This window comes from Mytilus trossulus, chromosome 10 (assembly GCF_036588685.1).
Source record: "Mytilus trossulus isolate FHL-02 chromosome 10, PNRI_Mtr1.1.1.hap1, whole genome shotgun sequence".
NCBI lineage: Eukaryota > Metazoa > Mollusca > Bivalvia > Mytilida > Mytilidae > Mytilus > Mytilus trossulus.
Window position 1 is genome coordinate 53,260,965 of NC_086382.1, and position 24,564 is coordinate 53,285,528.

The 24,564-nt window shown below is 35.8% G+C and overlaps 2 protein-coding genes across 5 annotated transcripts in view; both read left to right on the forward strand.

The window, feature by feature from the left end:
• Positions 1 to 1,034: 1,034 nt before the first annotated feature.
• On the forward strand, positions 1,035 to 17,591 carry LOC134686341 (uncharacterized). The gene is made up of 4 exons (XM_063546016.1): positions 1,035 to 1,104; positions 1,517 to 1,669; positions 2,008 to 2,109; positions 17,445 to 17,591. The coding sequence occupies exons 1-4, from the start codon at positions 1,048 to 1,050 to the stop codon at positions 17,574 to 17,576; spliced, it is 444 nt and encodes a 147-aa protein (XP_063402086.1). The 5' UTR covers positions 1,035 to 1,047; the 3' UTR covers positions 17,577 to 17,591.
• Positions 17,592 to 19,916: 2,325 nt separating this feature from the next.
• Positions 19,917 to 24,564, forward strand: part of LOC134687622 (potassium voltage-gated channel subfamily KQT member 1-like) — a 91,606-nt gene continuing 86,958 nt past the window's right edge. For 3 of the 4 annotated variants that reach the window (XM_063548057.1, XM_063548058.1, XM_063548055.1), the window contains exon 1: positions 19,917 to 20,018. The gene's annotated coding sequence lies outside the window, so the exon portion shown is untranslated. The remainder of the gene's footprint in view (positions 20,019 to 24,564) is intronic. The other variant, XM_063548059.1, reaches the window with a different exon arrangement.

The window sequence follows — 24,564 nt, forward strand, 5'->3', positions numbered from 1 at the left end:
TGTGTTATAGTAGTTTCAGGTGATAAGTGAGAACCGATATCATCATATGGCACTTCACTTCATCTTAATTTTAAAATCTGCAGATAATTATAATATTTTAGTTGTTTTTGAAACTATCGGGGCTGACTGTCGCTGTCCAAATTTAGTTTATCCTAGTAAGACTGCATCTGTCTCTGGACTATTTACACATTATATATATGTCAGTCTAAGCACTTCGTAATCTTTTTTATTCTATATGGTTACCACACAAACGAATATTATATGTAAATTATTATGTTTATACATGCCTCACATACACACGTATATCATAGAATAAAATGTATTTAGGATGACGAAATGATGATAATTCATATAATGCATTTAACTAAATTTGAGAGGTCACTGTTAAAAAAATTCTATGTTTTGTATTCATGAAAACTGGCGTACCTCAATCAGTAACGGACTTTGCTGAGGGACTTTGATATTCAAAGTACTGCATTTATATCATTCATAACCTGACCTCGCAATTTGATGGATCGATTGATTGCTGATTTTTCATTTTTTTCAGTTTAATAGAATTCTTAGCAACTGTCAAACAAACTAGCTTTATAACCAGGTTTAATCCTCCGTGTTCTACATAAGTCTGGAAAATGAAATTCCATTTGTTTGATGTGTTTTAGCTTTTGATTTTGCTATTTGAAAAAGGTATTTTCATTCAAAATTTTCCATAGAAGTAAGGTATATTTGCTATTCTACTTTTGATTTTGACGACGCCAACGCCACCGCCGTCAACGATACTACGGATCGCCATGTCTCGCATTCGCGAACTGATGTCGCATGCTAGAATGTAACAAATGAAAAAGACCGACCATAATATATTGAACAGATTCTTCGAAAAGCTACCGAGCCCAGTTTCAAAACAGACAAACAGCTACAATGTATACATGTACATATATTGATCGAGAGTTCACCAATACTGTTATTGTTCTATACTAGTTATAGACTTCTTTTGACTTAGTTTTGTCCTTCTTAGATAAAATTTGTATAATCGAGATAAGAACTGTCAACATGGCTGTGAGACACTTAACAATAGCGGGCATCTGTCTCGTATTCATCATTCATTATGTAAGTTTTTTAAATGTAACAATTACCACATATTTGCCTAATACATGTTAAAAAATACCTAAAAAAAATTGAGTAAAGTCTGTTTGCCTTGCTATGTAACTACTAACGTTATAGAAAGGTTTCAAAAAGTTAAATGAGAGGCTTTCGTGTAATTCAGAGGTTTCGCGCTATGACTGCGGCTCGATACTAGGAGACATCCATGAGACAAAGTCGTTCCGGATTTATTCTACTAGGTGCTAATTTTTAGCAGTTTTCGCCAATTTTTAAATCTATATGTATTTTACAATACTTTTGTATGATTATAACCTCTCGAAATATTTCCATATTGTGTCTTTTTAAACGTTATAAAATCAGTCTATATATGTACAACTCAGTATATAATCCTTGTCAGTAACAGTTGAAACTTCTTTAGGTATATACTGCAAGTGTAGTAACTACAACCACAGCTGCCAATCATCATACAACCACCAAACGTCATCACCATCACCATGTACATGTAACCCATAGTTCGGAAAAGATAGAAAAGGACCACTTATATTTCCATTACGACAGCTATTCCATTGAGGTATTTAATTCTAGATAGCATTTAATTTTTATTACATTATCACGATAGATTATTATTGTAATTCCAAATTAAACGAGCATGTGTATACATAACGACATGTTGTGTGGCCATTGTTGTCGAGAATTTATGAATTAAGAAACACAAAAATTAGTGACGTATGAAAATAGTAACTTTGTCATCTTTAACTATCTATTTCAAAACCAAATACGTACATATACTATCTCCATTCCAGCTATAATGCATTACCTACTAAGCTCAAACCATTGATTCAAACGACAAGACTGGTAGAATTTAACAGGACATGAATACAATGTTAAGGAGAAGTATTTATGTTGTAGAAACTATTGGTAGTAAAGCAACACACTACCTGTTATGCATACCCACTGTCTTCGGTGGAAATACAAAATATCCACAAACCAGCGACAATTTTTGGATTGGAGGTGAGTAAACGTTATATCCGAATAATAAAGGAAAATGTGTAAGCCTCAATGTTATCAGGATTATTAGGAAGCTCACATATACAATTAAGTACAGACGTGCAATGGAAGATTTATACGTTTTTTTATAACCCATAAATCCTGCCAATGTAGAAAAAAATGATTTTTGCATTTCTGCTATAGTCACATATAATACTGCAAAAATTGTTTTTTTAGAAATCCCAATTATTCCGAGGGGTTGTAATGCACGTAAAATCAGTTAGTACAAGGCCTGGAACCCTACAATTTCCCAACATTTACTGTCCCTCTGGTATCTTTCGTCCCTCTTTTATGTATTGACTATGTATAGGTTGACTGAAACTGTTTACAAAAATGATAGCCTACGGTCATTCGGCTATGTACAAACTACATGCCTTTATCTACACAAAGTAATGCTGTCGAACCATGTTAACAAATGGTAATAGTTTCACAGTATCCTGGTTTCAACTATTCTGTATCTGTATTGGTAAGTGTAGAATCCTGTGAAGGCTTTTATTCACGATGGAGAAGAGCGCCGCTGTTATGGGCGGTGTTCTTGTAGAGCGGTCTTAAATGCCTCTACAGAACCTACATGCATAACTTTATCTGATCGTTGGTTCAGGTGAATAGTTCTTTCAACGTAAAAAGAATGTTTATACTGTGGCTTCTTGCTGTTTGGTACTTAAAGCCCTCTGGTGTTATTGATTATTTGACGTTCAATAAAATTGTCAGTTTCTCTGTTTGAGTATACTTTGGCTTTGATAATTCGTTTATGTCGTGCTAGTAAACAAGTCAAATCATTTTCAGAAATATTCATACATACTCTTCTTTCTAACATTTCTTTACTTTCTGGTCTTAGTAGTTGGACCAGGTTGCGACCCCAGCAAAAATTGCGCAACTTCATTCAATTCTAGATATGTTTGACTTTCATCATCTTCTTGGAATTGAAACGAGTTTTGGATCCACTCTCTTCCTCATCTACGTCATGTGCATCCACATGATCATCATCATCCTCAACATCATCCTTATCTTCATCCTCATCATCCTCATCGTCACTATCCATATGATAAGAAATAACTCTTTATATTTCGGTCCGTACGGATGCAGATTCGAATTGTCGAAGGCCAAATATTATGTTTTCATTTAATACAATGACTTTAAGAAATGAACCTATTCCATTTACGGCTTTTTCTGAGAAAGTTAGAATCTTGATTTTCCTAATGATATCAATAAATGATGATATAAATCATGTCAGAAACAATGCACCAACTACTGATCTATTAAATTAGTAGACTTCCGGACTAATAACTCTTCAGTAGCCGTATCGATCAAGTGAAAGACAAGTAACACTATAGGAAATAAAATATTAGTACTTTACGACAATATTTTATTTCGATTTTTCAAAACCACCAAATACATAATATCAATAGATTTATTTCTGTCGTAACTCAACCTGTATTACGGCGACTTACGAAATTGTGTCCTGTTGAAATATCAATTCCTTCTTATATACAAAATACAAAAAAAACCTTTTTTCTCCTGAAAAATCAGATTACTTTATATTATGTTGGAAATAATAAGCAATTGTAATTTATCTCCGTTATACATTGTGACTTTCTTTACCACATTTTTAAAACTACGCTGTCTTCAAATTATGGCAATCTATCTTATTAAAACGATATTGTTTTAGAAACTACGGCTCGGGGTTATCTAGGCGGAGTTTTTAAAATTAAGGCTACGGTAGTTTATCGATGATCAAATCTCATTAACCGATTTGAAAGGGACAAATGACGGTATCAAACAAAAACTGAGAATCGAACTATTGCCAAAAGGGACGAAACCGGGAACGTCTGTAGAGTAAGCGTGACCTACTATGCACCATGCATCACCGGTCATGCACATTCAAAAGTAGTCAAAATGCCACACTTAAGATTAAAATGAATCGGTAAAAATCAGACGACTTTACATCAAATACGTCTAAATATGTAATTTTGAAGAAATGTGATTGCCTTTAGTGAGTTGAGACACCGACCAATTATATGGATCACCCAATGCATGGTGTTATAAGTATAATTAATAATTCAAATGATTACATTCTAAAAAAAAAATCAGTAAAATAATCAAAATTTTATAAGACTTTAACAGATGGCTTTTCACTATACATGTAAACGATTTATAAAAAGAAAAAATAGGGGTCATTGGGCAAATTTTTTTTAAGACATTCAAATGGATAACATCTACATTACGTCATCGTACCCAATATAGTGATGACTAATACCAAGTTTCTAAAAAGACTCCAATCATTTTACTAGAAGGAAAATAATCAATTTTAGCATTACCAATAAGCTGACCTAGCATTAAGGCCAATTACAACTACAAAATAAACCCTTTCCTCCATACTCAAGTATTGTCGTGATCAGTCTGAGATACGTATGATCTTGTGCAATGTCAGAAATAGAAAATATTAAGGCCACCAAGTGTTTTGATAATTTTTCAAGTTGAAATCGTCCAAGTTAAATGTATTCAAACAATGCAAAAGAAACAAAATAAGACCTACAACAAATAGTTAAATAACATTTGGACATGAACAACGGCAACCATTTATGATTTAAGACTTGTGAAAGGCACATTTGAGAAATTAACACGTTTTTATAATCTCGAACAGTGGGCTAACAAAACGCACATAAAATATCATACAATATAAAAGTGATTAACTTTAAGATTGGGTGTGGTTTATATATATTTGTAATACTAACGCCGTATCAAAATCGGCCAATATCTATTATAACTGATTGTAGCTTTATTAAAAGTCAATAGCAAATATTGCATGCATATTGGATGAGTACGAATAAACATTCGAAAACAGGTACAACCAGGTTTTTTTTGTGTGTCGCCAACAACGATTTTTTGTGATGTAAAAGATAATACTCATTCCCTTAGGGTTTTTTCTCCTTAGCTTAAATATTCAAACTGAATTAACAAGTTGTAAACTACAATAAACTTCTATTGGCTTGAATAGGAAAGGATATCCATTTGGGTTTAAATTTCCTCAATTGGAATTATTTAACATATTTATTCATTTTTTTTTATTTCAATGCTACAAACATATGATTGTTACCAATCTTCGAAAATATAGATATAAAATTTAAACTCACCAGAGATATGGTATCAGGCTTATAAATGTGTATGACAAACAAGAGTTCCTTTTTACGAAAATCGTCAGTACTGGTCGAAGTAAAACAGCTATATATAAGATACGAAAATGAATGTATAATTATAAATGACACAGTACTGGAATAAAGAATTATATAAATCGTTCTTCAATTTTATATACATATTTGAAATATTTTACTTTTATCTTTAAATTTCCCTGATTATCAATATTGCTATAAATAAATAAATCATAAACCCTATCCTTTATATATGTTTTGTCAGACATTATACACTCTTTTCTGTTTTTCTGTTTGTTTTGTTTACGCCTCAGTGTCAATATAATAGAATTTGATGCGACTGATACAACTGAGAGGTTTAGCTACCTATAATACCAGGTTCAATCACAATTTTCTACATGATAAAATGCCTGTACCAAGTCAGGAATCTGACAGTTGTTATCTATTCGTTTGATGTGTTTGAGCTTTTGAATTTGCCATTTGATCGTGGACTTTCCGTTTTGAATTTTCCTCGGGGTTCAGTATTTTTGTGATTTCACTTTTTAAGCATTCATAATCTATTGATACGTGTAAATCATTTGACAAACTGACAAAACAAGACCACCTTTATATATGTATATATATAAACGAGTCTAAATTGAAAAATACGTTCAAACCTATGATTGCGTTGGATAAAAACCGCAATTTTTATACGTGTGCATGTCAAACAAATTTCGTTGTAGAAGGGTCTAAAAACAGCACAAACAACATTTTCCAAAAGACCAACAAAGTGAAAAAGTATATTTAAACAAAACGCATTTGACTAACAGGTCGAACAACTGATGTTCTTTAACCCTGCTGACTGCCATTCGCGACTGCCAAATAAAATTGATCACAAGATGTAACAAACTGGATCTTAATAAAAATTTAATACGTCACAGAAAAAAAAATTGTTAACTTGTGGCCACGATGTTGCGCCACAAACATTCGGTGTCAATATTTCTTTAGTACACCAGATCTAGATTTCGACAATATATGTCTCTTCAGTGATGTTAGGGATCGAAACGGTATTTGGAAGGCCATATAATTTACTCTCAATTTAAGATTGACTATTGAATTTAAGAGTCAATATAGGATGAACGGATCATATAAACCGGAGGGAAAATATGATACATGCCCAAACAAAAAATATATATAAACGAGTCTAAATTAAAAACTACGTTCAAACCTATGATTGCGTTGGATAAAAACCGCAATTTTTATACGTGTGCATGTCAAACAAATTTCGTTGTAGAAGGGTCTAAAAACAGCACAAACAACATTTTCCAAAAGACCAACAAAGTGAAAAAGTATATTTAAACAAAACGCATTTGACTAACAGGTCGAACAACTGATGTTCTTTAACCCTGCTGACTGCCATTCGCGACTGCCAAATAAAATTGATCACAAGATGTAACAAACTGGATCTTAATATATATTTAATACGTCACAGAAAGAAAAAGAAAGAAAAAAAAATGTTAACTTGTGGCCACGATGTTGCGCCACAAACATTCGGTGTCAATATTTCTTTAGTACACCAGATCTAGATTTAGACAATATATGTCTCTTCAGTGATGTTAGGGATCGAAACGGTATTTGGAAGGCCATATAATTTACTCTCAATTTAAGATTGACTACTGTGGATTCATTTATTTTCGTGGGTACCAATTTTCGTGGATAAGGGAAAACTTGCATTTTCGTAGATATTTAATTTCGTGGTTTTGATGCAGTCTACATACAAGCCTATAGTAAATTACTTATTCGTGGAATATTTAATTTCGTGGTTCACCTGTAACCACGAAATCCACGAAAATTGGTATCCAACGAAATTTAATGAATCCACAGTATTGAATTTAAGAGTCAATATAGGATGAACGGATCATATATATAATAAACGTTAAAAGTGACACAAGTTTGAAGACGGTTAATGTTTTGTTATAGAAGGTTTGAAGTGTAAATTTAGCTCATTACACTATCTTTGTGATATTGAACTTTTCACTACAGTTATGTGTCCTTTATCAAATAGTATTGAAAACTTCCAAGAATTGACACGGGAAGTAAATAGGTAGACTTATTGAAATTTAAACACGAAATGGCGTTATCACAATATATTAAACGGGGACAGGCTCCTATGTCATGCATTTTATGTGATAAAGAAACTAAAATCAACTGGAAAAGCAAGGACAGCATTCATATAAAGTACCAATCTGCGAATGACCATAAAATCATTAACATAAAGGAAATCGGTCGGTATCATGAAGAAATGGATTTAAAACACATAAAGTGTAAAGAGCATGATTGGCAATCTTGTGTCATGTTTTGTTTGATGTGTGACAGGTTTGTACAACATGTATTTCGAAAATCCACAATGGTCATGGACTAGTAGAAATGAGTGAAGGATATAAAACTCAAATAGAAAAATTGAAAAATTAACATAAAAAAGCTGAAGAAAAATTTGATGAACTTACGAAAAGAAAACGTGCAATGAGTCCCGTTAGTATTGCAAGCAGTCGACAATACAAGGAATTGATAGAGAAAAACGAAGCTCAAAATGCAAAAATAAAAAATGTAACAGACAAATATACTGAAGAAATAAAAAGGGGTTGTATATAAAAAGTGGAGTGATTTACAGAAGGATGAATTTAGTAAAGTTGACAACGTTACAGATAACTTACACACACTTGGCTTAAGGTGGTATGGGTGTCTTTCGCCATCTTGGATTGTAAAAAACAGAGAATCTAAGGTCCATGTTTCTATCAAATTAGCAAAATTTGATGCAAGAATGCAGATATTTCATGTGTTTTTACATTTAAAAGATTCAATTTTTAAGAATATAACTTATAAATATAAATATATGTACAAGTGCAGATTATTTTTGGTTATTTTTAAATATTTTGAAATTGTCATTTTAAGGGGAGGTAACTCTAAAACAGTGCATTTTCTGTTGGATTGTTCATGGAATTTTCCTACTTTGTATTTTAGCCGGAAAAAACGTACGGTGACCCTATCTTTTCTTTTGATATTATCAAAGCATTGTTTGAAAGCTATATTTTCCTAATTTATTTTACAATTCTATCATTTCGTTTAGTTTCTATTCACAAAATGGTGTTTTTTCCTGTATAATCCATACAAAATGTGTCATTTTGTCATGACCCGTAGCTTGAAAAAATGCACGGTGACCTATCATTTTTATAATATTTTTTAGCATGTATCAATAGATACTACATTTTGGCAAAGTATGAACAAATTCTATCATTTTTATTTTAGACTCCCATACCACCTTAAATGCAGTGGCTGTCATTCATTCGCACAATTTCGTTAAAGCATTAACTGAATACGAGTCATTGTCTGAAGCCATTAATTTAGCTGAAACTGGTCTGGATACCATTTCATTTCTTCCAACAGAGATATCTCAGTATATAGTAGGATCTTTGCAATGCCGTCCATATTAGATTTATAAAACAATTCAAAACCAACATTGCGAGTGTGTTTAATTTATCTACAAGCCCCGACAATTTTTTATATATCAGTGATAATAACGTATTACAGAAAGTAAAGCCAGAAGAACATGAATTAACAGTAGTTTCAAAATATGACATTGAATTTGTGGATTGGCGGTTACACCAAGTGGCGACCTACTCGTGTCCTTGTGTGGATCAGTGCTGAAAAAAATAAGTGGAAAAACAGGGTAACTTACTGATTCCATTTACAACGTGCCTTCGTTTATTCTTAGCATCGTACATTCGACCAAAAATGGCAAAGTCAAAGTGAGAGCATATTTTGAAAAATCGTGGCCAGCAAATGGTAGGCGAGTTATCATTGTGATGAATCAAAACGGTGAACATCAAAATATGTATTTGAATATGACAAACATAGCATTCCGATTTTCACGCGCCCTAAGAGTATAACTAGTACCGATAATGGGAACATTTGTGTTGTGGATGAATTTTCTGAGGGTGGTCGAGTGGTTGTGTTGAGTGAACATGGAGATATTCTTCATATCTATCGAGGTAATCCTGATGTCGACGATTTACCATTCAAACCAATGAGGGTAGAACATACACCGTCTGACAATTTAATTGTGACGGTATTTAACAGTGATACCATCCATATCCTGAATAAATGTGGACAGCTGATCACACACTTAAATATCCGTGATATAGGAATACCGTGTTCGTTTTCACTGTCTTTCACGAAAACTGGACAACTTTATATCGGATGTACCAGAGGAGCAGTTGGTAGTTCCAAAAAAGGAAAGCTATACGAGGTGAATTTATTTGGGTGTTAGACTCCCTACAGCTAACACTATTAAGCGTGTTCAAAAAGGATTGTGTGTGGCGTCTTATTGATAAATTTGCCGAATGATAAAATACCTATGGATACCTACCTATGGATCTTGAGAACGCTGGCACTGTTGTTCCATTATATTCTGCTTTATTTCATCATCGTTGTATTTAATTGTACGTTTCTCACTTCCGGATAACATTTCATATTCGGCTTCAAATTATACATTAATTGGTACAAATGAGTGAAAAAATAAATATTAAAAATATGTGCAATCAAAAAGGTTAGCTATTGATATCTCAACACAGAAATAATGGTATCTATAATGATGTTAATAAAAAATTGTATCTACTGTTACTCTTTTTTACAATCCATTCAATCTATTTCATTAATAAATTTCTTTATCAACAGGATACACATTAATTAGTCAAAATTCTATGAAAATAACTATTAAACCTGAACGTTCCAGTCTTTCAACTGATTAAGATCTGTCATATTATTCATATTTGACTTGGTACAGACATTCTCCTGAAGATTATGTTTGGTAAGTCCTATGTTTATGGCTAGATGAACCGCCCACTTGTTTGACAGTACTGTGTAGTTCCGTTATATTGCCAATATTAAAAGCACCCAAAAAAACAGGCATTATTAAGTTGGCAGGCGGATACCCAGTTGAAATTAAGAAAAGAAATTGAAAAAATAGTGTTGGTAAAAGGCCAAATAGGTAATAAAAGCTGTTTTTGAATTTTTTACACCTGTTTCTATGGGTTTTTAAAGTTTGCTAAAGGTGCATTATCTATGTTTTTTTTATCTTATATACTAGTACATGTTTTTACTTAATAACTGTCATATTCCTGACTTGGTACAGCCAGATTTTTTTTCTACAAAAAGGAGGATTAAACCTGGTTTTATAGCTAGCTAATCCTCTCACTTGTTTGACAGCTGCATAAAATTCCATTACAATGACAATAATGTGTGAACACAACAAACACACATTATAGGTATAAATGTCAAAAATAGGGATACAACATTCAACATTGTGTTATTATTTTGTTCACTGAAAACATGGAAAAATATATAAACACACATTAAAACTTTACCATGACACAATAACACATGTACAATGACAGGATGTATAAATACAGAGTCACATCATATGTTACAAAGAAACACAATATGGCATACAATGTATAGACGCAGCATATTAGCAAAAATAAAAGATAAGAATATAAAAAGTCGAATAACAGAGCTTTTGTTTAATTTCTTCAAATATTTTGAACAATTGGATATTAGTCCATGTTTACATATCATTTTTTAAGAAATAGATACTTGTAACATATTGTATTTGCTAATTTTAAGTTTTGATGCCGTCGCATGGTGACGTTTCCGTACATTTTGCTTTTTCAGTAAACACTGTACAGTTGATAAATACTGTGAACATTTGGTGTATTTCTAAATATGTTTACCTATGTTGAAAGATGTGCATATTTTCAAATCATAAAAATACAAATTGTTTAGTCTCTAGGAAATCTTGTAAAATGTTTGCTAAATATGTGCAAATTGGGTACTCGGTGCAATTTGGGTACCCTTACGTTATAGACTTAGAATATTAGCAAAAATTAAAGACAGGAATACCAAAATTATTATATCTAGCAATAACACAATGACGTGATGTGTAAGTACCGAGCCACGTCAAATTGATACCACAAAAAACACACAAAAAAGTTAAAGTAATATTATAATGACAAAGAAAAGAATATATAAACGCTTTTCATAATGGAAGCAATTTTTCTTAAAAAATAGAACAAAAACAAAGGAGTTATAAAACATCACAAATCGAGGAAAAGTAGAAACAACATGCTTTGGCCTATAAAAATCGGGAAAGCCAACAAAAATAAATAGTTCACAAAACTTTAGACAGTAAACCGAAGAGCAAGCATTGCCAATATCCAAAAGGGATCAACCGTGTATGTCACTACTAGGACACACCCTTTGCAAGTCAGTAGTAGGGACGGTTCAGTTTGAGGCACCCTAAAAACACAGGGCGCTAGGGCGCTGACGTCTTATGCGCATGCCCCGCCCCCAATATGATATATGGGCATATACTAGCCCTAATGACGTCAGTGGAAGTAAGGAAGATGAGTCATACCGAATGCACGCCGTCCATATTTGGTCATGACGCAACCATGAATCATCAGGATGCAAGATCAGGGCATGACTCACTACATGATAATACGGGCTATATATCAAAACAGAAGCACCTGATGTCGAATTATGACTCTTGGACCACCATATGATGAATCCCATATATGGAAAGCGACCACAATACCCTATGACCATATATGGAAATTATGACCAAATTTGGTAAAAAAAACTTATTTTCACTCAAAAATCGAAATAAAATACATGATCATATATGGAAATCGACAAAACAACCTATGACCATATATGGAAATCATGACCAAATTTGGTAAAAAAAACTTATTTTCACTCAAAAATCAAAATAAAATACACGATCATATATGGAAACCGACCAGATACCCTATGACCATATATGGAAATTATGACCAAATTTGGTAAAAACTTTATTTTCACTCAAACATCAAAATAAAACACATGTCCATATATGGACAACAGGTCACGTGATCGTATCGAGGAACGTTAACTCTGGTACAAAACAAGGGCAGCAACTCTGTATATATATATCTCTCTCTTGGATTGACAATTCAACGTTCGAGGCAAGGTCACATGATCATATCGAAGAACTCTGGTACAAAAAAGGGAGACAACTCTTCAAGGTGTGAACGTCAATCACCGATTAATCGTATCGTGTTCGGGGCAAATAGAAAAAAATACCAACGCAGATGTCAGTTTCATATACATTTATTACATTCATTCGTACAATGCAAGCAGTTTGTCGTCGTTACTCATCAAGTCACTAGGGGAAAAATCTTTCACAATGTCTTCCATGCTAATGTTTCTATATCTCATCTTCACGAAATGTACACAATAGAGTCCGCACGTATCGGATGATCCCGGTTGCACTTGAGTCGTACTGAATCTGTATTGAGGTCCATTGGCGATGAGCACGTTCCTGAAGCGACGATGGTAATACTCCGGAGAACGTCCGGGTGAATCGAAGAATTCTGCCGGTCCCGTTGATGGAAAGTGAAACGCCACCCAATGCTTCCCCGGTCCATCGCAGGTATCCGTGTTGACGACATAGGTCATCGGTCGGTGCGAGATGTCTGCGGGTAACTCTTCGGCACAACGTACGTCCACCGGTAACCCTTCCAACGCTTCTTCTAGTTCTGCGTCGCTCATGGGAAGTATGTCTTCGTCCGTGTCGTATTCGGAGGTATCCTCGCTGCTGTCGAGCCTCCTCGCCTTGGAGATCCTTTCCTCCTCCTCCCTGCTACACGCATGCTCCTCCAGTCCGCGGCGGTGTACAAAGACCAGTCCGCATTCTTCGCAGGCGATCAGATCGTTCGTGGTCGTTTCTTCCGTTTGGGTCGTCTCCTCCTCCTCTCCCGCCCCCGTCAGGACGTTCGTGCGCAGTCTCTCCGTCTAGGGGGTCTCCGGTTTGACGTCGACAAGGAGATAACCGTGTCGTCTTCTCGTGGCCTCGTCGAATTGTCGCAGGAAATGTTCGGATCGACCCGGGTACATCTGTCGTGCCAGGGTGGCCACGGGCTGTCGATCGATCGGAGGACAAAGAGGACCATGTAATGACAGTTTCTTCTCTGGGTGGGGTCCTTTCCAAAATACAGGTTTTGGTAGATGGCGATCACGGAAAGATTTTGATGGTGACTTCCTTCGGTGAAGAGATCGTTGATGCGGGTGTCTTTGCTGGCGAGGGTCATCAGATCGTCCAGGACCACCATGTTGCGCACTCTCGGATCGAAGAAGTCGTCGCTCTCCAGGTCGGCGGGGATGCCTCTCACAAACTCCACCGGCGGGTGCACGCCGTCTCCTACGACGTCGTAGAGGGGTTGCCACCTCTTGTACAGCCAGACGATTCTCTGCGGTGCCGGTTCGCACATCGCTTCCGCTTCTCGGAGGACTTTCGCCACGAAATGCGTCTTGCCGCAAGACGTCGGACCCGAAACGATCATAGTAAACGGGTGTCGAAACAGGAACGGACCGGACAGCGGTTGTTCTACCACCGCAGGCACGTGCGGCGGCGGCGACTGTTCTTCCACCGCAGGCACGGGCGTCGGCGGCGGCGGCGTATCCCCATTACCATGCTGATTGCGATAGTGTCTCAACATGACATCTCTCCTGGAAAACCGTCTATGGCAGGTAGGACATTCCATGTTTATACTTGTACTTCGATATCGAATCCGCTATCCTCTTATAACTTTTTTTCTAAAATGCAGCAAGCAGAATACGTGATCGTCCTTGAATCGGCACACTCGTAATCTATCGTCTCTGACGGTGATTTCCAATAGTGTCACCTCGCCTCCTCTCGTCGTGCGGTAGAGTGGTCTCTCGAAGACGACTTCCATCGTCTCGTACCGTCGCACTGCTACGGATTGAAGTAGTGGTAAATACGTGTCTCTGACGTACGATTCTTCCCTCACCACGTCGGAACATAGGTAGACCCTGCGCGTGGGTATTTCGAAAGTAGGCACGAACGTCATTTCCAATAGGGCACACTCCCACGTTCCATTCGTTAAGTGTAATCGAGGTAAACGTACTGAGAACTGACCTCCCCTATTCTCGGGAAAGAGATCGAGCGAGTCTCCGCTATTGACGAATAAATAAAACTCGTCCATGATTAGATGAAGCCCGTGTTCTCTCCTTCTTACGTTTTGAACAATACCGCCGCCGCCCCGCCGCCGCCGCCCGTGTCTGCGGTGGTAGAACAGCCGCCGCCGCCGCCCGTGTCTGCGGTGGTAGAACAGCCGCCGCCGCCGCCGCCGCCCGTGCCTGCGGTGGTAGAACAACCGCCGTCCGGTCCGTTCCTGTTTCGACACCCGTTTACTATGATCGTTTCGGGTCCGACGTCTTGCGGCAAGACGCATTTCGTGGCGAAAGTCCTCCGAGAAGCGGAAGCGATGTGCGAACCCTCACCGCAGAGAATCGTCTGGCTGTACAAGAGGTGGCAACCCCTCTACGACGTCGTACGAGACGGCGTGCACCCGCCGGTGGAGTTTGTGAGAGGCATCCCCGCCGACCTGGAGAGCGACGACTTCTTCGATCCGAGAGTGCGCAACATGGTGGTCCTGGACGATCTGATGACCCTCGCCAGCAAAGACACCCGCATCAACGATCTCTTCACCGAAGGAAGTCACCATCGAAATCTTTCCGTGATCGCCATCTACCAGAACCTGTATTTTGGAAAGGACCCCACCCAGAGAAGAAACTGTCATTACATGGTCCTCTTTGACAATCCGATCGATCGACAGCCCGTGGCCACCCTGGCACGACAGATGTACCCGGGTCGATCCGAACATTTCCTGCGACAATTCGACGAGGCCACGAGAAGACGACACGGTTATCTCCTTGTCGACGTCAAACCGGAGACCCCCGAGACGGAGAGACTGCGCACGAACGTCCTGACGGGGGCGGGAGAGGAGGAGGAGACGACCCAAACGGAAGAAACGACCACGAACGATCTGATCGCCTGCGAAGAATGCGGACTGGTCTTTGTACACCGCCGCGGACTGGAGGAGCATGCGTGTAGCAGGGAGGAGGAGGAAAGGATCTCCAAGGCGAGGAGGCTCGACAGCAGCGAGGATACCTCCGAATACGACACGGACGAAGACATACTTCCCATGAGCGACGCAGAACTAGAAGAAGCGTTGGAAGGGTTACCGGTGGACGTACGTTGTGTCGAAGAGTTACCCGCAGACATCTCGCACCGACCGATGACCTATGTCGTCAACACGGATACCTGCGATGGACCGGGGAAGCATTGGGTGGCGTTTCACTTTCCATCCACGGGACCGGCAGAATTCTTCGATTCACTCGGACGTTCTCCGGAGTATTGCCATCGTCGCTTCAGGAACGTGCTCATCGCCAATGGACCTCAATACAGATTCAGTACGACTCAAGTGCAACCGGGATCATCCGAAACGTGCGGACTCTATTGTGTACATTTCGTGAAGATGAGATATAGAAACATTAGCATGGAAGACATTGTGAAAGATTTTTCCCCTAGTGACTTGATGAGTAACGACGACAAACTGCTTGCATTGTACGAATGAATGTAATAAATGTATATGAAACTGACATCTGCGTTGGTATTTTTTTTCTATTTGCCCCGAACACGATACGATTAATCGGTCATTGACGTTCACACCTTGAAGAGTTGCCTCCCTTTTTTTTACCAGAGTTCTTCGATATGATCATGTGACCTTGCCTCGAACGTTGAATTGTCAATCCAAGAGAGAGATATACCGTATAGCGGGTTATTTTCGCGGGGTGTAAATTTTCGCTTATTTTCGCGGATAGAACAAAATCGCCAAAATAAATTCCGCCAATTTAAAAGTGTACATGCAAAGGTAATGTTAAAAATGTTGAAACCGCCAAAAGAATAACCGCCAAAATATTTCGCATACCTTTTTCAATGAAAATCGCGAAATTTTACACCCGCGAAAATAACCCGCTATACGGTATATACAGAGTTGCTTCCCTTGTTTTGTACCAGAGTTAACGTTCCTCGATACGATCACGTGACCTGTTGATATGGACATGTGTTTTATTTTGATGTTTGAGTGAAAATAAAGTTTTTACCAAATTTGGTCATAATTTCCATATATGGTCATAGGGTATCTGGTCGGTTTCCATATATGATCGTGTATTTTATTTTGATTTTTGAGTGAAAATAAGTTTTTTACTAAATTTGGTCATGATTTCCATATATGGTCATAGGTTGTTTTGTCGATTTCCATATATGATCATGTATTTTATTTCGATTTTTGAGTGAAAATAAGTTTTTTTACCAAATTTGGTCATAATTTCCATATATGGTCATAGGGTATTGTGGTCGCTTTCCATATATGGGATTCATCATATGGTGGTCCAAGAGTCATAATCCGACATCAGGTGCTTCCGTTTTGATATATAGCCCGTATTATCATGTAGTGAGTCATGCCCTGATCTTGCATCCTGATGATTCATGGTCGCACCGCGTCATGACCAAATATGGACGGCGTGCATTCGGTATGACTCATCTTCCTTACTTCCACTGACGTCATTAGGGCTAGAATATGCCCATATATCATATTTGGGGCGGGGCATGCGCATATGACGTCAGCGCCCTAGCGCCCTGTGTTTTTAGGGTGCATCAAACTGAACCGTCCCTACTACTCAAGTCCTTTTAGGATACATGGATGAGTGTAACCCTTTTAAATATCATAAACGGAAGTCATGGACGCCATCATAGACTATCGTTGCACCGGATTCGGAAGGGTTAAAAGTAAGAATATGTCTACTTGAGTTGGATTGCTAAACAAATTTAATCATCTTCAAAACTAAGACGTGTACTGAAGTTCCATCCGCGATTTCAGTGTAAATGAGACGTAAGATGTATCTTCTTGCAAGCTTGTTAGAGTTTTACAAAATATGTTCTTTTAAAAAATGAGATCCAGTAACTAAATCAAACAAATATCGGGAAGGAATAGGATGCAAATAGTGATTATTAGATTTCCCCAGACAAGACATGGCTAGTCACTGAACATTGCATTTACAGTTAAGCATGGTTTATCACAGTGTATTAATTTGAGGTCTACTATGTATTTTATAAGATTTTTCAACTTTTACATTTGTGATGATATTTGTTTTACAATAATCGAAGTATATAGTGGTTCATACTTTTATATATTGTATGTTATATTTTAGGCTCATGTGCTTCATCAGATACAAATAGATGCTTACTATAACTGGACTCACGACGATATTTCAGTCAGAAGTACTTATTACACTAAATTCTGTCCACAAGATGGCCACGTCTTCAGAGTACATCGGCTGTGAAATGATTGGACAAAAAACACTACCAGTGTTCTGTAACCTTTCAGTTCAGAAATACAAAATTTAAAAGAAAGTCTTCTTGTTTCATGCATTAACTCACTAAAGAAACCAGATAATAATTACAAAATGTAGCTAGGTGATACACCAAGTGCACATTGTACATCGGGAATTCTTCTAGTAAGATATAAATCCTCGGTGGCATATAGAGGTCGTTGTATGTCATAAAACACAAAAATGGGGAAAAGACATTACAACTCCTCGATTACATATATAGCTGCGAAAACGTAGCTCTTAAGGTCCTTTTGATGATTTTTGATATTTACGGACACAAAAAAAGCAAAGGACAATAGAGCTACGTTTTTGCAGCTATGACAGATATAGATCGTTGTATGTAATAACACACAAAAAGGTGTTGGGGGTGGGTGGGGGGGGGGGGGGGGGGGGGGGGGGAGTCATTACAACTCCTTGGTGACATATATAATAGATCGTTGTATGTCATAACACAAAAAGAGGAAACAGACATAACTACTCCCCGGTGACAAATATAGATCACAGAAATTGGGAAAAGTCATTATCTACCACGAAAACTGTATCAACGATCTGTTAACACAAAAGTAAAGTATTTATATGTCCGACAATGAATGTGTAGACAACTGCATAACGAGGTTCAGGATTTATCAACGATCTGTTAACACAAAAGTAAAGTATTTATATGTCCGACAATGAATGTGTAGACAACTGCATAACGAGGTTCAGGATTTCTAATCATGGCAAAGTAAAATGGCAGATTAATGTTTTTTTCTCTGTTTTATCAGTTTAGCCACAACTTCGTTTTAAAAGTTTTGAATTAGACTATATGATGACATCTATGATAAATGTCTTAATGTTAAAATAATAAGATGTGGTTACTATGATTGACAGTGAGACAACTCTCCACAAGAGACCAAATGACACAGAAATCAACAACTGTAGGTCACCGTACGACCTTCAACTATGAGTAAAACCCATATTGCATATTCAGTTCTAAAAGGCACCGAAATGACAAATGTACGTCATCTTCAGTTTGAAATCTGTAGAGTATCTGTAACTTTCGGGCTATCGCTGATCAAATTATTTATTTTAGTTTATCCTAAGACTACACCAGTCTCTGGACTACTAACACATATGTCTGAGGACTTCATTTTTTTAATTTTTTTTATTTAATTAAGTTCCACACAAATTGAATACATCGGCATAATTTCACAGTAGCCACAAAACAAAGGTTCAACCCACCATTTCTGACAATGTAAATTCAGGAAAATGGCCATTGTTATATTATATGTCTTATATAGTTCGTTTCTGTGTGTGTGTTACATTTGTTGTGTTTCTGCTCGTCATAGATCTCCTCTTATACTGATTTGGTGTGTTTCCCTCAGTTTTGGTTTGTGGCCCGGAATTTGTTTTTTCGTCAATTGATTTGTGAATTTCGAACAGCGGTGTACGACTGTTACCTTTATTTAAACATGACTTATATACGTACATTTTGAAATAAAATACGTTAGGGATTACTTGATAGAAATAATTCATATCATCACGCATTTTACTAAACTTCAAAGGTTACTTTTTATGGATCTTTATAAAGACTCTATTGTGTGTGTTCATGAAAATCGTATACCTCAATTAAGATCAATTAACGAAATTGAATTCCATTTCCTCATTAAATGTTAAGCGTTAGAAATGTAACCTCAAGTTTGTAATTTAAATGATATAGTTCCATCTTTTGTTTATATGTCAGAACAAGATAAGTTGAGTTTCATTTTGAAAACTGTAATTATACTGACATTAATAGTACTGCCGGACCGTGTATGTGTACTAAGTTGGAATATATGGCAAGCCGTTGTGGAATTTATCCCCTATATTTCTTAATATTGCGATATTCACACCACTATTAAATAATTTCATTTCATTTCATTTGATTAACGGACTTTGATTCAAAGTACTGTATGCATATGGTTATCATTCCTAATCTGACCCGGCAACTTAATTGAAAGATTAATTGTTGGTTACTTTACGTCCAGTGGGCTTGAAGTATTTCATTCCGATACTCAGCCCGGCCTGCTATATGAATAATGATCACTAATATATATATGTTTGCAATTTTGTATCTTTTTTTTATCTATTTTATTATTATTATAATGTTAGAAAATTACAGGACATACATAATATAATTATAAAAATTTGAGCTAATAAAAATCGGGTACGAGTTGGTTGAGTACGAATTATTAAAGGTACGAGTTGGCATTGATGTGAAGTTTCATAATTTCTTTATTTTATTTGGCGGGAATTCTACTTTCGTTTTATCACATTACAGGATGTACAGACACTCACTACAGTAACAAACAGCAATTGGAATGTATCTATACATGAACGTAATGTGCAAACATTTTTGAAATAGAACCCAATCAGGTAAAATTAAGTGAATTACAGTACATTCAAACTGGGAACAGTATTGAATTAGTCCGAGATTACTCTGACGTCCAACGGCTGTTATGCCAGACAAGCTGGGGCCGTGGGACGTCAGAGCTTGTCCCGTATCAAAAAGTGGATATTTGCCCACCCAAAATGGATGCGCTACTTCATCGCTTCTGGAGCCGACTGAGGGCCTTGGAATTATATAAATCGGGCATCAATCTCTTCATTTTTCATTTATCTTTTCATATATCCAGGTGTAATGATAAGTCGTTATACTAAGGCTATTTTTTTCTTATTTTTTCTGTAGACTTAGCTTTAATTTTTTATAACCATGCATTGGCAAGCTTGATAACTCGTAATTGTTTGTCAGTAACTAAATGTACGATGATGTCCCATACGGAACCTTCTGACCTTGTTTGTTTACATTAAAATTTCAATGGCGTCAAAATCACGTGATGTCAATTCGTTATATCCAATCAAATTGCTCTACTGTCAATTAGGGGATTTTTCAGTCTACGGCAATTGCGTTATTTCTTTCTGGGATATTGCTTCAAAATAGTTTGCAATAGTTCTGGGTTTTATTCAACAGGAAAACTCTTTTTTTGCCATCCCTTTTGACATCAAGGGAATTTTGTATGAATATTTACCTACAGTCATGATGGTTAGAGTATTGATCTTTTTATAATGAATAAAAAGAAATTTCTATGAAAAATAAATGTAAATTGTTTCTTATTAACCAACTCTATATGCCTGTTCAAAATTATGGCATGGACATCGTTTTTTCATATAGTTTTACTTTCATTTTTGTTGGGCTTTTTTCGCGGGAAAATCGAGAAAGAGGTAAGGAGCATGTCATTTTTAAATTCCTAAAAATACGATTTGCTTGACCTGTATTGCCTGCCACAAGATTGATGACGCTGAATGGAATGTACACAAAGCAATGGAGGCCGGAAATGGGATTTTGTGAAGTTCTAGAATGTTTTTAAATATTCGGAAGTTGGGATTGAAACGGCATTAGAAAATTGGCATTTTTTGGCAATAATTGAAAACAACAATGAAAACTTACCTTTAGAAATGTTTTTTTATTCAAAAGTGCAGAAAAAACGTATTTTGCACTGTTTTTCTACGCCAGACGTACCGTAGTGACATCAATGCGGAGTTTCCCCGTGTGTTAAGTTCAAACACAAATACCTAACGAACTGACAAAATGAACGATCTTAGACTACGGTAGGATATGTAAGTTTCACCTACCTGCCAACCATTATTTTTCTATATTTTAACAGTTTTTAAAGAGACCCGTCGGTTTATGCATTATGCCTTTCATTTTCAAAGATTATCACGTGACCACGAGAAAATAGTGCAAATAACCATAATGTAACTCCTCGTTCATTTACGATGCAAGATACCTAAATGTCCGAGAGCTTCCGATTGTTATCGTGGTCGGCACTAGATGCTTACTGCCAATCTCCTGTAAAAGGAGGTGAAAAAACGTGGTTGCTTCTAAATGTTAACACATCGATCTCCTATAAAGAAGGTTAAAAAATATAAATATTTGCATATTTGAGTCTCGAGGCCACAAACTCTCTCGTAACTTGACGTCCATTTGAAAGTGAAAGTCAAAATGCATAAACCGACGGGTCTCTGTAAAAACTGTTAAAATATAGAAAAATAAAGGTTGGCAGGTAGGTGAAACTTACTTACTTAGTATTGAATCTGATACGTTGATACATCTATGTTCCTGATTTAAAACAAAAACCATAAGGAATGTAATCATGATGAAACAGCTTCAAATTACAATCCTTCGTTTCTATAGACCATACTACTATTACTAAATCATAAATGAGTACATAAAAATCAAGTGACACGTAAGACATTGGTATTTAGCATATTAAAAAGTAAAAACACAAAAATACTTAACTCCGAGGAAAATTCAAAAAGGGAAATCAAAAGGCAAAATCAAAAATCCAAACATATAAATGGATGAGTTAAAACCATGAAATTCATTAATAATTCTTAATAATTTTGCAAACCGCTGAAGAATTGGCAATAAAAGCGTCATGTCTCCTTGTATATGTCCGTTTCCGATTGGTTAATTCTATGGGAAAGTCTAAATGATTCTCAGAGTTATCTCTGATCTTGTATCATTTTATACGTAAAGTCAAAAAGAGTCTGCAAGACGACATCGGAAAATTTGCAACTTATTGGACATACATTTGTACCACAAACAACACTTGTTAGATTTTTTTTCACGGTATATTATACAATTTTACTAACTGTATGATAAGTTCTATTCATACGAAAACTCACAAATTTTTTTTAAAACGATTTTTATAATAAATCATTTGCTGTGGACATGTATTGCTAATTCTTCAGCGGTTTGCAAAATTATTAGGATTGAATACTTTGGTAGGATTGCTACGGATGATTCTGACAACAAATGTAGGCATGTTATACACCATTGTAAAGATAAATCAATTTAGATTAACGATATAACCAATTTTAGTGGGGTTGAGAGCCTTTAAAGTGGCATATTAAGTACCTTGTGTTATAAAAAAAAATTCTGAGACAAGTGTCAATCTAGCAAAAATTTGACCCTAACCCGAAAGTAATTGCAACAGAAGATTTTTAAGTTTTAATCTTTAGCATTATACCCCAAATATAAACAGAAAAAAGTCCCAATAAATCTAACTTTAGGAAGACTAAAAAAAACACCATTTAAATTCTTATGGAGATTTGCATTGAAAAGGGAGATAACTATAATAAATATCAATAAAAATTGAAACAAAATTATAACTTTACTGCCTCTGTTCATCATTGATTCTTGTTTTTTTTAGCGGTCTATAGAGTATAACAAACATCTTTAAAGGTGTTTTCATATTTTTATCTATCTATGATCTAGATTTCGTTGACCATTTATTTTTCAACATGTCAAGGTAAAAAATCTGAAATTTAATAAAAATGAATTAAGCATGTATTCTTCTTTTTGTAGTTTAAAGATAAGTAAGTTGCTGAAAAAATATTATATACAGATATAAACAATACCAAATTTTCATATTTTTTTTTCAAAATGGTTACAAAGTTTTAAATTTGCAATTTCTTTAATGAAAAATGCATGAAAAAATAAAAATAAAACTACCCATAACACTTGGTTTTGTACATTTCATGAGCAGATAATTCAAGATTATATTCTTTACTCAAAACAAACTTATATCCCCATCAAAGTATCATACTTTACATAAATATCAAGAAAAACAACCAAAAACTGACCAAAAAAGACTCATTTTTGCTAGTGTTATCTCCCCTTCCAGTGTTTATTTCCAAAGTAATTTAAAAATGCTGATTTTGAGTTTTCCTCAAGTTAGATTTTATGGGACTTTTTTCTGTGTATATGAAGGGCATAATGGATTAGAACTAAAACATTTTCTGTTGCAATTAGTTTGAGGTAAAATCTTAGTTTGACTGGACTATACTACCCATATACATATACATGATATAGAGCTACATGTAATAAAGTTAAACATTGCAAATTATAAAATAATACAAAAATAAAAAAAATAAGGGAGCATACTTTGCCTGTTGCTCTGATCATAAGTCCAGTTACTAAAGCACTCTTGCATGCAGTTCCAGGTGGTTTGAATTTTTCAGCACAAGAGAGGATAGGGTATAGCTATAGTTTTTACAAGAAATGACTGTCAATTTATTTAAACTTTAGACAAGATAGCTATGAATCGATGCTTGTAAATACAGAATTTAACTGAGATATCAATGGGCCCATGCATAATAAGGTGTTTAATTCCAGAAATGCAAATTAGTCCATTTGACAGATCTGATATATGGACAAAGGGAGATAATTATAATATTGTAAAGGTTTTCTCTCCAAACATGAGATAATGTAGGATCAATATAAGGTAATTTCTGTCACTTCATTTTTGATGGGATGAATTGATTGTTATGTACTTTAAGCAGTTTTACCTAATTATACTTAATGTACTTTGTAATTAATTTTCAAATGGATCATTTAAAAGATTGTAGAACACTTTTTTCTAGTTCATAAGACTGTGCTTTTAAAAATTATTAAAATAAATTTAGGAATTTGACAGTTGTAATCCATTCATTGGATGTGTCAGAGCTTTTGATTTTGCCATTTGATTAGGGACCTTCCATTTTAAATTTTGCTTGAATTTCAGTATTTTTGTTATTTTAATTTGTTTAAATGAATTTGATAATGATTGTCTTGGAATTTGTCTTTACTTTCTATCTATCTTGACTAAGGAGGTATAGTTTTACATAATTTTAACACAAATTATATAATACATAACGTGAAAAAACTTAAGTTAGTAAATGTCTGAACTTAGAAAAAGGAAGATGTGGTGTGAGTGCCAATGAGACAACTCTCCATTCAAATAACAATTTGAAAAGAAAGGTAAACCATTATAGGTCAAAGAACGGTTCAACACTAAGCATTGGCTGACACCGAACAACAAGCTATAAAGGGCCCCAAAATTACTAGTGTAAAACCATTCAAACAGGACAACCAACG